The sequence below is a fragment of the Ambystoma mexicanum genome, chromosome 5p (genome assembly GCF_040938575.1).
Source record: "Ambystoma mexicanum isolate Mex_15411 chromosome 5p, UKY_AmexF1_1, whole genome shotgun sequence".
In the NCBI taxonomy this organism is placed as follows: Eukaryota; Metazoa; Chordata; class Amphibia; order Caudata; family Ambystomatidae; genus Ambystoma; species Ambystoma mexicanum.
In genome coordinates this window covers 747,519,131-747,536,613 of record NC_090930.1, presented here as the reverse complement: position 1 = coordinate 747,536,613, position 17,483 = coordinate 747,519,131, and the positions used below count along the sequence as shown (strand labels likewise).

The 17,483-nt window shown below is 44.4% G+C and overlaps 1 protein-coding gene across 3 annotated transcripts in view; it reads right to left on the bottom strand.

The window, feature by feature from the left end:
* Positions 1–17,483, bottom strand: part of LOC138481164 (rho GTPase-activating protein 6-like) — a 2,140,333-nt gene that overhangs the window by 299,299 nt on the left and 1,823,551 nt on the right. For all 3 annotated transcript variants that reach the window (XM_069613116.1, XM_069613117.1, XM_069613115.1), the window contains one exon: positions 9,633–9,695. In XM_069613116.1, the coding sequence (XP_069469217.1) occupies positions 9,633–9,695 (63 nt within the window). The remainder of the gene's footprint in view (positions 1–9,632; positions 9,696–17,483) is intronic.

Sequence of the window (17,483 nt, the reverse complement as noted above, 5' to 3'; positions counted from 1 at the left end):
TGCACAGGAGTTGCAGCGTTCTGGACCTGTATAACATGGAGAGGGGGGTGGACCATCAAGAACTTGGGAGGCATCTACAGGGGGTCTCCCTCCCCCAGCTAAGTAACAATGAGGTGCTGGAGATGGAGGGCCCAATAACCCAGGGGGAGATGTTAATGGCTATTCGAAGAATGAAGACGAGGAGGCACCGGGAGACAAGAAGTACACAGAGGGCTTTTAGAAAACACTGGCGAGTAAACTGCTTCCCCGTATGGTGCAGCTTTATAATCATATTCAAAATAGGCAGGGCTACCATTTCCTTTGGATGGGCATTGATTTGGTGATTCCAAAGGAGGGGGGGACCCACTTTACTGTATGTCCTATACCCCTCCTCAATGTGGATGCTATTATTTTTATGAGACTACTGGCCTCCATAATGGAGTGTGTTATGCCCCACAACGTCCACTCTGATCAGGTGGGATTTATCATGGGGAGCTAGGAGGCTGACACATTGCGAAAGACGCTTCACTTTATGGATACGACGAGAGGCAAGAGGGAATAACCCACACTGTTGGCCTTGTATTCCGAAAAGGCTTTTGACAGAGTAGATTGGGTCTTCTTGTATGCAGGAGTTTGGCTTTGGGTTTAGGACTCCTGATGGACAAGGGCATTGTATACTAATTCCCTGGCGTGGATGTTAATGGATAACTCTCAAGCGTGTTTGACCTGTGGAGGGGGACAAGGCAGGAATGCCCACTCTCGTCCCTGCTGTTCACCCTCTTACTGGAGCCATTGGCAGAGAGGTTGCGAAGGGCACCCTAAGTGGAAGGAATATGGGTGGGGGGGACAGGGACTTCAAATTGGAGTTGTATACCAATGAAGTCATGTTGTATCCGAGTAATCCACACCATTTAATTATGAGGGGGATGGTGCAGATTGAGGAATGGTCCCTGTTGGGTTTCAGGGTTAAACAGCAGAAATCTGTTTTGTTCCCCTTTGACTTAGATAGGCAAAGGGATGTTACCATCCTCCAGACCGAGGATGGAGATCCAACTAGACAGTATGTTATTCTGGGGTTAACATTATAGGTCCCTGGAAGAATTAAGTTGAGCTACCTATCCTCCCCTCCTCAAGAAGCTTTATGGGGACACAATACCCTTGAAACGAACTCTCTCCGGAGCTTATAACACATGTTCCAGATGCTGCCTGTACTGGATGCGCTTGTGAGAGGCCAAGGGACGCAGGATTATATTTCTCTGGCAAGTGGAAAAGCTGTGGGTGGCATGCGACACCCTGGTGTTGCGCAAGGAGGGGTAGGCTTGCCAGACATTACCCAGTACTACAATTGTGCCCAATTGAGGATGTGTGCCACACCTGCGTGAGGACCTTGACAAACAGTGGGTTTATCTGGAGAATCGTCACCTTCATCCAGCTATGGTTGGGGAATGGCTCACGGTCCCGAGGGAGAAGGTGCTCTGAAGGATCAGTGAGTGCCCCATTTTAGGAGTGTTGTGGGTTGTCTGGAAACATGGTGTGGGGATGAGGGGTGTCACTACTTGGCCCTCTGCTTTGAGACATTTTTGGGCTCCCAGTATAATGGACGACTTCCCAGAGCCGAAGAGATATCGGGCATGGTTCGACACGAGGCTGGACAGAGTAGGACAGTTCTGGGTGGATGGGCGTTTCATCACGATTACACATTGGGAAGTTGTCGGTCTTTCTGTATTTGAGGCGCGGTAACTGTGGATAAGTCTAAGGAATCTGCGCAGAGGGAGCTAACCAGGATAGAAAAGATTCAACACGCACAGGGATATGAAAGGGCTAATCTCTCAGTGATATGCGTCAGTGGTGGCAGGGGGGTTGGGCAGTGTTTAGGGGCTTTGCACAAGGTGGGAAGGGGACCAGGGGAGGGTATTGGAGGATCAATTATGGGCAAAGATGTGTAGGCGAGCTTTGAAGACCTCTACAGAATGTCAATACAAAATGCATGGAGCAAAATTATTACGTCATTGGCAGTATGACAGTGCAGCTGTCTCGGCTGTTCTAATCAGTGAGCCCATTTTCTTGGCACAACTGTGGGGAAAGGGCTGATTATTGGCATATGTTGTGGGGATGCCAGAAGGTGTAGATGTTCTGGGCTGAGGTCTTGGGGTGGATTAAGGAGGTGGAGGGAGTTGAATGGGGTATGGATCCCATGTTGGTACCGTTTGGTTTACAGCAGCAGGGGGAGGGATGGAAGGCACTGCGACATATGGCTCATTTTCTATTGGTGGTTGCTGCAGAATGCCTGGTTAGGCATTTTAAGAGGGAGAAACTACCTAAGAGGGGTGAATGGGTCTCCAGGGCTACAGACATCTACCTAATGGACATGGAGAAAGAAAATAAAAATAAAATCACTTCTGCACTAAATGGAGGAAGTTCAGTGTGAGAGGGAGAGTGGTCGTGAATTCATGGCAAATTTGTGGAACCTGGAGACGTTGGGGCCCCACGGTAAAGCATGATGGGTGACTAAGGGGGAGTCAGCTAGAGAGTGACCCACACAGCCCTACTGGCCATTGATAGTTTTATTACCAACTTTTTTTATTTTTTTTCATTTAGACAAAAGAATTAATTGTAACAGAATTTTGTACAAATGTAAGGTTTAAGATACAAACCAAATGCATTTTAAAATAAAAAAAAAGGTTTTATTACTACAGGGAGCCGCAAAATTGGTTAATGTTCTCTACGGTTTGGAGACAGGGGTTTGAAGTAATTGAGGAGTGGACAGGCCTCCGAAAAAGGTGCGTACTAGGCGTTTTTACGCATGAAAATCTTGTAAATACGACAGCTTAATTATTTTCCTGTATACATTTACACACAAGTTGTGAGCAGAAGGCAGTGCAAAGGTCAGGTTACTCGACAGAAGCCAGAACGCTTTCAACACTTAAATATATACAGGAGAGATCAAATGGCCAAACATTAGAGAAATAAGGAAAGGTGTATTCTGTCACAATGCAGAAGGCTGCCGCATAGCAATGATTTCCATACGTCGGCTGGATGTCACATACATTTTACTCTCTTGCAAAGGAGAAAAGTCATTTTTACTCTCTTGAAATCACATTTACGCTCAAAGTTTAAAAATAGGGAGTAAAATACTCCCACCTCAAAATCTTATCTGGTGCATTGGGAGTGGATGTTGAATAACCTTGGTTGCGTTATTTGCATTTGAGGGTGAGGTGTTATGGGTTGGAGGGGGAACTGGGAGGAGGTTAAAGGGTACCCAATGGGATTCATATGGTTGTACATTTTTCTTGGTCTGCAACGAGGTTTGTGAATTGTATCCTTTTTTAAAAACGAATACAATGTCAATTAAAAAGAAAAAATATAAAAGAAGAAAAAGTGAGATAATCAAGCCTGGCAGGTTAGTGAATCTAGCTCGATACACCATTGAGGATCACAGTATTGAAGCATTTGGGAACGCGTACGGTCAGGTCCGGCAGGTTAGTGAACCAGGCTCAATAGGAGACTGGAAAACTACATTTTTGTTTCACAGGTAGAGGAAGAGGATTCCTCCAGAAGATTTGAGTAACTGTATTTTGTTTGAGTTGAAGCAAGAACCAAGGAAGAGGTTCCCTCCAGGAGATTTGGAATCTGTGTTTTCTTTAATTATGTTTGAACATTTAAACAGTGAACATTGGGACTATATATTCTTTCACAAGAACTATGCCCTGGAGTCTTTGTCCATAATGAGAGGGGGCTCCTTCTGGATTAATGCGATATCCAGTTTTCCTTAGTTGGTTTGAAAGTGTAAGGAACGGAAATGGGTTTAGACAGAGGACGGTGGACATTTTACGGACATCCTGACCGGGTCCTTCGTTCCTTTGTTGAGGTAGGGCAACCCCTCACAGTAAATTGGGCAAGACAGGCAATTCCTTTACCTATGTGGTTATAAATAAAAGTCTATGCCAACCAATATGCCACCTCTGTGTCAGACTCGTACTGCTGCATCCTTACTGGAGACCGAGACCAAACTTGGAGGACAGGAAGTATGAGTCTAACAGGAACCAGAGTTAAAGGAAGAGGAGACAGTGCTTGAACAAGTGAAAATATCTGGTCTAACATATGATCCCGGTTATGGGTGAGGCCCACCACATGTTGATGTAGGGAGACTGCCTGCATGCAGGAGGAAAAGAAGCCCCAATAGGGTCACCCGGGTCCTCAACTTAAAATCACCAACTACCACCAAGCTTTGATAAGATGAAGGTAAATTCGTGATGAATAAGGCAAAAGATTTTAGGAAGCCCAGGTCATAGGGTGGATGAAAATAGACCACCAGAATGTGAGCAGTAAAGGAAGGCGAAATCGAGACACAGACAAATAAATACTCAATTTTTGCATCACAATTTAGCGGAAGCAATGGTCAGGGAAGATTATTCCTGTATATATGGGCGACACCACCTGGAGGAGAGGTACTGTCCCGATCCACATGTAGGATAGAAAAGCCATCTGTCAGAGCTTGCACGAGGTCCAGAGACAAGGTTTTTGTCAGCCAGGTTTCAGTGATCCATACTAAACCTGGATTATGTTCAGAAAGGAGGTCAAACCTGTCAAATTTATGAGCCACCAGAGATCGATTGTTTGTTTGTTTTATTATTTATAATGCGCGAGCGTACCCGGGGGTATCAGGGTGCAGACTTTACAAGAATTTTCGAAGCTTGGTTACACTACACGAGGAAAATACATAATACAAATATAGGTGCACAAATGTTATATACAATATATACAAATCAACAGTAGGCCAGCAGGCCATAATGTAATATACAGATAAGCAATAGGCACACGTGGTTACGATGTGTGCGTGTAGCGCTGGACACTACCTGGTTTTAGTGGGTCTCCAGTTTCAGCCAGGAGATTAACTTGGAACGGAAGTTCTGATAAGGCAAGTCTGCTCTGAGGTTTGGAGGCAGGGAGTTCCAGAACTTGGCAGCTTTTACCGGGAAGCTGTTGCCTCCTATAGTGGCCCGTTTGTAGTGGGGGACAGATAAGCAATCTTTGTATGCGGTTCTGATGGGTCTTGAGGAGGATAGTTTGTGGAACCTGTTGATCAGGTAGGTTGGGGCTGCGTTGTTGAGAGACTTGTGGGTGAGGGATGCCGTTTTTAAGAGAATTTTATCTCTGGTGGGGAGCCAATTGTTCTGTTGGCTGAGTCCTGTAATGTGTTCTCTTCTGGAGATGCCCAGAGCTGCTCTGAGAGCGTTGTTCTGAAGGGTTTGCAGTTTATTGGTGATGGCCTTGGTGGATCCTAGGTAGAGGGCGTTACAATAGTCAAGGCGAGACAGTATGAGGGCTCTGGCGAGTGTCAGACAGCTAGTGTCGGACAGGAAAGGTTTGGCTGCACGGATTAATTTGCACGTGTAAGCCGTGGAGGATGCAAGGGAGCTCACTTGTCTTTTGAGGGAAAAATTGGAGTCTAGATAGAAACCCAATGTTTTGACCTCCAGTCCGACTTTGATGTTGTTCCCGTCAATCATGAAGGATTTATAAGCCGGGCCAAGTTTCTTTATACTGATTGTGGTGCCTAAGATGATGAGTTCTGTTTTATCATCATTCAGGCATAGTCCATGAGTAGCCATCCATGCCTGGATGATGATGTACACCCTATTTAACAAGGCCAAATCCTTTCCATAATCTCCTGAAAGCGGAAGGAGGATCTGAGTATCATCTGCATAGTTAGTGTAGGTGATACCAAGATGATCCAAATCATCGAAAAGGGGCTTGGTAAATATGTTATATAATGTGGGGGAGACACAAGAGCCCTGAGGAACACCACAGGTGATGGGTATAGGGTCTGCTGCCGCCGTGGGAGAGAAGACCCTCATAGTCCTGCCGTTAAGGAAGGATGTGATCCAGGTGATGGCCTCGCTGGAGAAATGAGCCGAGGAGTGGAGGTGTGAGCAAAGGACGGAGTGATCGACCAGATCGAAGGCTGCAGATAGGTCGAGGAGGAGGAGTAGGGCGGCTTGTCCGTTGTCTCTGAGCGAATCGATCTGCGCTTTCAAGTCAATAAGGGCGGTTTCAGTCCCGTGTTGGGGACGGAATCCAGATTGTCTAGAGCCTAAGAGGTTGTGTTCTTCCAAGTGCTTCTGTATTTGTACATAGGCAACCTTGTCCAGAATTTTTAGTAGAAAGGGAACAGTAGTTATGGGTCGGTAGTTTGTGGGTGTGGCTGGGTCGAGTGTAGGTTTTTTCAGTAGAGGTAGTACCCAGGATTGTTTTAGGTTAGTAGGGATGGAGCCAGTGGCAAAGGAGGCATTGATCAATTTTGTAATGAAAGGGGAGAGGTCGCGGGCAGCATCTTTAATGAGCTGTGCAGGGCATAGATCTCCCTGGCAGTTAGACGGTTTCAAGGACAGGATAATTTTTTCGACTTCCAGTATGTTGACTTTGGTGAATTGGAGGCGGGCTAGGTCAGTGGGTGTGGGTTTGTCCGGAATTATTGAGTTGAGGGTGTCATTCAGGGATGCTCTTTTGCTAGTGATTTCTCTTTGAAGAGTCGCAATCTTGTTGGCTAGGGGACTTTGAATTTCTGAGCACCAGTTTTTATCTTTGGTGCACGTGTCAAGGGGTGCTATGGGGGTTTCTATTTCTTTGAGGATGGAGAAAAGTTCTTTCATGTTAGATTTCGCTTGGGATATACGAGAGTCAAAGGAGGCTCGTTTGGCCAGGTAGATTTCTTTTTTGTAGAGTGCGGCTAGTTTGGAGAGTTTTAGTTTATTAGAGACTGAAGGGGATTTTATTCAGCAATAAAGCGTATAATGTGAGAGTTTCATTCGTGCAAGATGTAAAATGGTTATAGCCTACCTTGGTAGATGGACCAGGTGGAAAAACAATCTGACGGTGCCAACTTCATTAAGGATTGCCAACAATGACAATTTAGACAAGAGGGGGGTGCCCAGACTTGGCATGGACCAGTGCAGATGGGTTAGACTTGGGTGTGACTTCAGCGCATGCCCACTGCGCGTCTGCCACAATCTACACATGATGTAGTATGTGTATCACTCACGCTGGAAGACAGACTGCCGTCACAGCACTGCAATGTGATGTGATTTAATGAGCGAAAGACGAACTCCTGACTCAGAAAGGGTAGAAATATGCCTGAGAGTCCGATTATGTGGAGGCGACCACCCTCCTAAGTAAGCAGAGCGCGAACCGTTCCACCAAAAAGGTAATTTAAAAGCAGCAATTCAAATATTAAAAACCTACTCAGATATAATAAAAACTAGCATTCCTAATAACAGTAGTATTTTTTTAAATAACCAAAGCAATGAATGAAAGCAAGTTGGCATGCAGAGCCGCGACTCTGACAAGTCCCCTAAAAACAAATGAGGCAAGTGTAACTGTTCTGACTAAAAACAATGGGATGTACAATCCCTGGATAACAATACAATCGCACTGGAAGACAGACTGCCATCGCAGCACTGCAATATAGTTTCATGAGGGAAACCGAGGATGCATCCGAAACCGAGTTTGGGGCTCTGAGTATGCCCACACATTTTCAAGTGGGTACACATAGTCCAGGAGGTATCCATACGAATTGTGGTGGCCACCATGTTTTTACCCGACATCTACAATACCACAATGCACACATTCTTACACAACGTGCATATTTGGGATCCGGTTCGATTATGGAGTGGATGTTTGCATGGAAACCCAAGGCCCTCCTGCACTCCAGTGCAAATGTCCGATCCAAGCAGATCATCATCGGAAGCCTGGCTGAGTGGACCTGGCATGCGTACATTGATATGGTCTACGAATGCTGCTGTGGCACCTTTGCCTGGGTCAAAATAGCCCCCCTTAGTATTTTATTTATGGTCCATATGTCATTCAAATTTAGTTCAGGCATCAGATTCAGGAGTCTTACTCCTAGTTTTAGCAGATCATGTTTAAAAAAAAGGATTGTAGTTTAATATGTACTTGTGTTTAAAGGTAGATTAAATTCTAAACTATTGTAAATGGGGTGCTGTTCAGAGTTGTTCATAGTCCTATTTTCATCTAAACTAAACTTCTCTGGGATATTTTGTTGCTTCTTCCTTAAATATTGCCAAAGATCAATTCTTGTCGGCTCACAAATCAGACAACTGAATATCTAACCCAGATGGGCTCGTAAAGCACCTCCTGTGATATTAGACTAGGGAGAGAAAAAAAAAAACACAACATTGTCTGGCCAGTCTCTTGAAAAAATACTAAAATTTTGCAAGAAGTATATATTCAATAATGTCTTCTCGTTTTCTACTTTAGATCGGGATTGCCAGGTTTATCTGAAACCATCACCCTCCGACAGAGATATTGATCATGTGTACTCTGAACTTCGACACACCTGCACTATCGGGTATGCTCAATCTCCCAAAGAAAGGTTTCACCAGCAACAGAATCTTGTTAAGTAGATCAATGATGTAATTGATGCAAAAGTCAGTCGAGGCAGTATGATATGGGCCACTATCATACTGTTAGAATGCAACAGCTCTAAAAATCCATTAGATGATTGCATTTAAAGATAAAGAGGTGATCTAGCAATAATTAAGAACCGATGGGTAGATGGGCAGGTTTGAGTTCAAGTCTTTGATCTTCCAATGTCATTTTCTTAAATAAGGCAAGGAAATCCCAGACATGAATGCTCCCCAGTCTAATTAATACCAAACACGCCTATCTGAATTTAACTCTGTGCGCTTGGGAGAATCTATAAACAAACATTGGGACACAGTCATATGAAATTTAAAGCATAGTGTCAAAAATAATGAACAACATTCTAGGTTGCATTTTATGTGGCGGTTATTTCCCAGAACGGATGTACTAGATCCTGGTTCCCCAGTGGTAGCTCCTGGTCAATGATTAATGCGGTCTACCCAAGAGCATTGTTTAGCTCCTGCTCATCAAATCTTAATTTTGATCTCTGTGTATGCAAATTGTAATTGAAGAGAACCATAACAGCAGGAAGCCAGAACACAAAGCCCACCACTCTATGAACACCTCCATATGTTTCAGGAAGGAGCAAGTTGTGACACTTAAAGACACCCATGTAGTTCAGTACAATTTGGCTAAACAGGAGGATCAATTCACAGCACTCTTTACCATAGCAATGCATGAGCCACATAGTATGCGCTCACCAAGAGGCAAGCCCATGGGAGGCAAGTAGATGCAAAAAAAGCTAATGCCGCCAAGAAGGTGCAGTGAAGTCAGCCCGGACACACACTGCAGATTGCACCCTCATCAGTTTAGTGTCCGTAAATTAAGGTTGGAAATTCTTAGCTCTGAAGAACACATTCATTTCAAGTTCCTCATGTTACCAAATATTCATAATACGAGCAAGTGGTTACAGTTATCAAGGGTGAATGTGGCCAAAACCCGTCCAAAACACCAACATGGAGCATTGATACCAATAAGCAGACTTCCTCAGTGCTTTCCATCAACGTTTCACATCTCCAAGGACACATGCAGACTCTACATTTGGAGCTCAGTGTTTATAGCAGAAGTTCCTGTTACTCTTAACAGGAGCCTTCAGTTGTGTTTTAGGAAAGACGAGAACACCATGCATACCAACTTTACGCCCTCGCCCACACCCACCCCAACAGACACACACACACAGACACAGACGCAATGCCTTGCACAGTTCTTACCTTTCTTCTCTTTCGAGAAGCTGTCCAGCTTCCTTCGTAATGATTTCCTCCGCTTCGGCCCACCTAGAGAAAAAAAAAAAATACAAAAGGCCATGAGAAACTAACTAAATTTAGTTTGATAAAAAAGCAAGCAGGAGGCAGATATCTGCAGGTCTGGGAGCCCCTCTACCGAGAATGAACACGGCCTAAAGTATTTTTCAATAGATTTGTCTCACATCAGGTTTACATGCACATCTCTGCTCACGATTCAGAAGTTGTAAAGCAGGTTTAGCTTTCATTTAATGAGCATCACAGGTTTCACACAGCTGATCTGGAGAACAACAATTCAGTGGCACCGGGATGCCTTTTATTTGACCCCTGAAAATATACAGATGTTACCAATATTTAAGACCTTCGACCCACACATGCTATTCATTTTACAAACTGTCAGCTTGCAAAGTTCATATTGACCATTAGGACCCAAAGCGAGGAATGGAGGAACCAGAGACTAAAAAGGAGCACAGTCAAAAGTATACACTCGGGACACACATTCGGTTTACGGCCACTAATTGACTAGATGTTCAAAGAACTTTTTTGAGCACACTGTCGCCAACATGGCTGTCCTCCATTCAGCAGTTACATTAAGGTTTTGAGCTTTTTCTAAATTCCTGGTGTTACGATGAACTTCAGATCAGACGGCTCAGAAGCTCAGAATTGTGTAGTATGAGAAAGAGGGATCATTGGTTTCAATGTCTCAGAACAGCAGAAGAACAAAGATTGAACGTTGCAGAATGGAGAGTGGAGAGTGAGAAGCTTGGCAACGGTGGAATCTATCTGCTCTACAGGCTGGTCCCTTTCCCCGTATGAGCCTGTATTTCCAATGCTAACCAAGGACAACGGAGAAAAAAGGATATACATATGTACGTGTGTGTTTTGTGGACAGATACATAGTTTTAAAAACATCTTTACACTGAGCTAGAATTACTGCCTATACGAGTTAAAGTCTACAAATTATGAAAATACCAATATCAAGGTTTCTAAAAACACTTCGTCTCAACAAACTCAACCACAGTGCATATCAAAGGTCAACTCACACAGCACTGCTACTTCATTTTCACTGTAGTACTGAAGTAAGGTAGATAAATCGAGGTAGAACCAGATGGAGATGAATACGGGGGTAGTGCAATGGCCTGGGCATGTCCCATGACAGTTATCGCAATATCATTGCTGCAAACTTCTGTCTTTGTTGTGAGATTAGTGGCAGTACCATCAGTGTGAATATTGCTTTTACCTGAAAGAAAGTACACATTTGTCTGTGTGATAGAGTACTTCATTGCAGTAATGAAAATTACGTTGGATGCCTGTTGTGCAAAAACGAATTCATTGTATGAATCAAAGTTTCTGCCATAGATGCCAAAAAAGACTTTAACACTTCTTCCATTAGGGCCGTTTGTTTGGGGGCTCAGTTGGCTTTAGTGCCTGCCAACAGGGAGGACTGAGCTTAACCTTCACATGAGTAAGCTCAACCATCTGATTCTCATCCACCCTGTTGCTCCCCTCAACCCACATTTAGCGGTGCTCATCTCTTGCAGACGAGGTCAGAGTCGCTGTGAATAACGTGGATGGCCCAGCTGGCAGTACTGACTAAATCTCTTTACAGCATTCTTGCTAATTACTACAAATGAATCACAACAACAAGTTTTACGCCAGTGTTGAATGAAGAAAAAGATCTGCGAGCACGTAGACAACCTCCATCTCGGCACTGCTTTGCTGCAGGAAAAGCAGCTTCTCCCGGAAGACAGGTGCACATACAAGTCAAATTGGGGGACAGTCAGAATTTCACTTTATGTTCCAACTATCAGATTGAAAAAATCTGGTTTAATAGTCAAAGAAAACCTCTGGGACTAAGGAAAGATGGGCCCATATCCTGTCATGCAATCAACTGCAGGACTTACATGCCATGACTAGGAATAATACATGCTACCAGGAATAAAATACATTTTTAAATGATTTGGAAACCTTTTTACTCAGATTGTCTCACTCATACCCAGTGCTTCTGGGCACAGACTGCAATCCGTCGCTAGACTGAGTAGTGGATAAACACAGTTGTACCATATCCACATCCATGTAAATCCTATTAAATGCAGCATTCTAACCAACCAATGGCACCTTAACCCCTCAGAAAAATAATGCACTGCCTACCCACTGCCTCAAGGCACAAAGTCCGATTCATATACCTCTCACGTCTCAGACCCTCTTGACTAAAATCTGAAGATTGAACCTTTAACAATAACTAGCCACAGTTCATGTCTTACTCAAAAATGTGAATACCCTGAACCTCCCGGCCAAAAAATTGGCTCAGCAACACTCGTGGATAAAACCACACACTTAGCAACCCAGCAGCCTTCTGCGGTACATGCAAACATAAGGGATGTTCCCAACAAAAACACACAACGGAAAAGGAGAACTTCTAAATTAAATTCTCGTCCATTATCCAGCTGGAGAAACTACAGAACTGCCTCTTCAAATACATTTCTTTCTGAGCAGAAGGAAAAGCATATTGCCTACAATGAGATTCTAGCAGCGAAAGCAGAAGCCTGGAGTTAACACGCCAAAGCAAACATTTTCCAATAGTCCACAATTCAGGTCAACTCCTAGTCAATTATCTGAAGAAAGAAAAGGAGAGAACAATGAATGTAGTACTAAACACTGGCTGCAACCCCCTCAAAAAAGAAAAAAAAGCCACTTCTGTAAAATTACACCAATATTACAAAACCTCAAAATGCCCGAATTTGAACTTTCAAATATCTAAAAAATACGGTTCCATGTCATTTTTCTGATAGTAATTTACTTTGAAGTAATTACTGCAAAAACACTGATAAAAAAAAATGGGGGCTCCCCTCCCAATCCCTCCTTCCCCAACACCAGTACCCCAAACACCTCCCCACCCTTGTAGCCCCTTAACTCACAACCCCCTATATGAGTTGAAGAGTTTTCGAACTATTTCAAAGTAGTAATTACTGTTGGAAAACCCATGCGATACCAAAAAAATACAGCTAGATTCAAAATCAATCAAGATATAAGAAGAACATGTGATGCCCAAATCAAGAAATCATTGATGCCATCCATTGCATTCAATTTGGGAAAGCTCCTGGTCCTGTGGTCTTCTTTATACCACCTTGAGACATTCATTCACAACAGGCCTTACAGGCTAGACTTTGGAGGCTATGATAATTGTCTGCAAGCAAAGTCCACACCCTTACATATGCCTACCAACCCTTATTACTCATGAATAGTGACTAAAATATATGCCAACATGTTGCTGGCAAATCTCCAATCTATTCACCCAGTTTGGTTTCTTGAGAGGCCAGATAGCAGAACACTCTCCAATAGCCTAGTGCTCTACTAAGGCATCTGGGTCCCTGTGGTGGAAGTCTCCCTGGATATCAAAAAGGCATTTAATAAAATGCCATTGGCTTTCCAGGAATACATTTCAACATGATTTGACTTCAGTGAGAATTGTTTAATCATTAGGACCCTATACCAACAACCAAAGGTTTGGGTTTGTGTCAATTCCTGCTTAAAATTGTGTCCATTATACCAATGCCCAAAAACAGGGATGCACACGCTCTCCCCTCTCGCTGAATGCTAGAAAAACCCATAATTCCCCCTCATATCTTCTATTGAGATAAATAGTATCACTCTAGGGGCACAGAATCAAGGTTTGCAGTTTACACAGACGTTACACAATTGGCTAACCAGAAATCCCCTATTGCAAATGTCATCTCCCTCATTGACTCTGGCTCCACAGTTTCAAGAGGTAACCTGAAAACCAAACTGCAAATGATACCTTTGCATGGACTATGCCAACAATAGGACCTAGAACATCTTGGTATCAAATGTCAAAAAAGCCCACCCCCCAAATATTAAGGTATCCAAATCTTAGCCAGGGACCTGGATGGCCCCATTCAGTTCCACAGGATTCGTGATCTCCATGATAAAGCATCACCTAGGACCTTAACCTGGATGGGGGTCAAATCTGTTAAAAGGATTGCTTATTTTTTTTAAACAACACACTTAGCATGCACCTTAACCTTTTCCAAATCACCCTTGAGAAATCTCATCTCTAGCATTTCAGATTTTCCCTAGAAGCAAAAATTAGAATCGGTTTACAAAAAAAACAAAAAAATGAAACCCATACACAAAGGTGTGCTATTTCTTCATATTTTCAAACAAGCAAAATCTATGTTGTAAACCGGCTTGGTGTCATCAGCGCATGGTATCCCCTACTCCCCTGCCAATTGAAAGACATTTCAGCCATAAAACCCCACAGCAGTGATCATCCCCCCAACGTCAATGTGTTAAACCCTTGAACTCTCTACATTCGACAGAAAAAGCTTAAAATAAATCTGGAAACTCCTACAGAGTTTAATGAAGCAATACATTTAATCGGAATAAATTTATTAGAACTTGTTGGATGGAGGCGGGAATAAACACAATCTGTATTTTTTGTAATAATGAATCCAACTACAGCAGCGCAGCCACCCATATTCACAATCACAACTCCATACATTTTATTCACCTGTAAAGTGCTCCAAAAACTGTCAAGCCACAGAAACATGGAATCCTCAATTTCTGCCCCTTGCTTTAGACCTTAAAATCCAATAGTGGGGCCTCAGTCATTTGTGAACACACCGAGACTCATGTTTGGGGAGGAGTAACCTAAAATCAATGCGTAAAAACATGCGTAAAACTGGACGTGTATTTTACACGACTCCTCATTTGCACGCATTGGCAGTGAGAGGTCCTGCAACAGAACTTACAATTTCCCCCCACCTTCTTCTCCACCATGTACATTACTTGTGTTGGTGAGGAGTAGGAATTTGGGCTTGAAGGGGTTGTGATTCAAGTATGCACTGGATATCCAAGACTGGATCCGCGAAAGGCAGTTTTTGAGCCTGTGGATATCGATGGAGTTGATCTTGAAGTATAGCTGTGTGTCGTTGGTGTATTGGTGGATGTGGATGTTGGATGTGGCTAGTAGGGCTCTCAGTGGCTCCATGTATAGATTGAAGATCACTGGGGTGAGGATGGAACCCTGTGGGACTTCACATGTGATGGGTAGCATTGGCAATCTAGGAGTACATATGAACAAACAGGCTAGCAGTTGGCGTGGTAGGACTTGAACCACCGTAGGACAAGGTCGCTGATCTCTATGCGCCAATGTAGGGTGTCATTGAGCACCTGGTGGTATACTGAATCAAAAACGGCTGAGAGGTCGAGTAGAACAAGGAGACTGGGGTGGCCGTCGTCAAGGATGTGGAGGGTGTCCACCACCTCTAGGTTTGCCATCTCCATAATGTATCTGGCTCTGAACCTGGATTGGTAGGTTTGGAGGAGGTTGTTGGTGTTGATGCAGTTGTGCGGTTACCACTTTCTCAAGGATCTTACGTAGGAAGGAAAAAAAAAGAATCTGGGATGGGGCGATAGTCACCTAGGTTGACAGGATCCTGGGTGGGCTTCTTTAGTAGAGGGAGGATTTGTCCTGTCTTTAGGGCCAACGAGAAGGTGCCTAGAGTTAGGGAAAATTTGATGATCTCCAAGCAGGGTAGGAGAGATTCTACAGGGAGGGTCCCGAGGATGGATGATGGGAGGATGTCGTCTGTATATGATGTGGCTTTGAGGGCAGCTAGGGTTTTAAACTAGGTCCTCTGTAGAGTGCGTCTTGAATGTTGTCCAAGGTGTGGAGATTTCACAAGGAGGGATGTGAGGTGGGTCTGTGGATGCAGAGCTGGTGTCTATGTGCAGGCAAATCTTGCTGATTTTGGCGATGAGGACAATGTTGGAGAAAAGGCAGTGATGATTAGGTGGAGGAGGTTACCTTTCTCATGCGTTGGGGCTTTCGTATGCTGCGCAAGGCTGAGGGTTTCAAGTAGGGCGAGGAGAGCTTCCTTCATCGGATTGGTGGCCCCGTTACCTGGGAGGTTGAAGTCGCCTAGGAAAATGTTTGTGTGCGTGATGGACATGGTGGTGGCCAGGTTGTTGAATTCTCTGATGAAGGCAGCATTGGTTCTGGATGGTCTGTAGAGGAGATGGAAGGTGACAGACTATCGGAGGAGAGCAAGAAGTGACAGGAGAGCACTTTGTAGGAGCCAATTTTGTCAACGTTAAGTCTGGTGCAGGGCCACAAGTTCTTGTGGATGACTGCGAGACCTCAGCCGGTCTCTGTGTTGGGTTCTGTATCCGACAAGGACATCTAGGTTGTGGGAGTTAGGTGATAAAGATGGAATCAAGATTGTGTGTAGTAATTAGGTTGGCGAGGTCTGCTGAGTGGACGTAGGCGAGCATCAACTTCCGTTTTGTGGATGGGGAGGGGTTACTGATGGGATTGAGGCTGATGTCGGGGAGGTTGCTGCATTGCAGAGTCCATGTCTTAGAGGAGGGTGATGTAGTCGTTGGCATTGCCTGGTGATGGTGGGGATGGCCTGTGGTGACAGAAGGAGAAAATACATGTTGATGTGTGCTTACCTGTTGTCTCGGGCACTCAGTCCTCCCGTTATGAACAGGTTCAAACAGGAATTGCCCTTTTCTTAGTCTGCCCTTCACTTTGGACCCCTGCGCGAGAGATGGCCTTGATCTAAGAGTTAAGAGCAGAAAGGAAGAGGCAGGGCTAAGAAGGTGGGTGGGGCTTAGGCCACTCTACCTAGATCCACTTGCACCTGCGCACCAACTGCAAAGGAAATAAGGATGTAGGGAAAAAGGGTGTCAAAACAGGAAGGTAGCAAGAGTTTAGCAGTGATTGGCAGGTGGGCAAGGCTTAGGTCATGTGACCTAGATCCACTTGCACATGCTCACCAACTGCCAGCTGGATTCATGCAGTGCAAAGGGTACGGGAGTCCAGTAGCGAGACAGACCTCCAGAGAGACAGACTTGAAATTAGCTTAGATTCTTGAGAAAACAAGTTGCAAAACATTAACCCATCCTTTGCACCAGTTTAAATAGGCCGAAGGAGGTAGACAAGGAGGTTGAAAATAATTTTTTTCCAATGCATCCTAGCACCACATGAGGTTCCCGTTTGGGCAAAAAAGCCTCTATGCTTTAGTTCAGGATACTTCTGGTTTCATGCAGCAAAACGATCTTGCATTTTCCCTGCTCCCCACACTAACCTTGCCCACCCCCTCACTGAGATCCACCCGAGCACCTGAAAACCCTGCAAATGGCAGTGGAGCATGGTTTATATACCATCAGTACCCGGCGCACTGATATCACGGCAAACACGGAATATGGATTGCCTCAATTGCAAGCCTTACCACAGTGCAATCCCGTTTACGCATTAGCGTGCATCACGCGCAGGGACTGAAAGCCTCCTCACTTGGCGCCATTTCCATAAATAAACTCGCAGAACCTCCGACACTGCGACAACGCGCTGCAGCAAAGTCTGAAACCTTTCAATAAACGTATGCACTATATTTAAACTCTAAAAGCTTTATTCGGCTTTCACTTTTTTGTAGCACAGTCCCCTCCCATTCATTACTACCGATCAACTTGGCCCAAAATGGCACCCTGTTGATCCGTAGTAATAAAGCAGTATGCACGTACTAGTCTCTCAAGAACTAACGCGTACTGCAACGGCTGCCTTTTGAAACGGGGAAAAATAATGCTGAATGAAAAATACGCCATTAGTATCTCATGGCTAAAAACCCCGGAATACTAATGGCAATAAGCCCCTCACCGGCGGGCCATTACTGCCCAATGCTAATGCCCCTGAGGCCTCTATTAAGGCCTCCTATAACTATGGGCCCTGGGCGCATTACCTTAGGCGGTAATGGCCTGCCAGCTTGGGGCTTATCGCCACAACAACATGACATTACA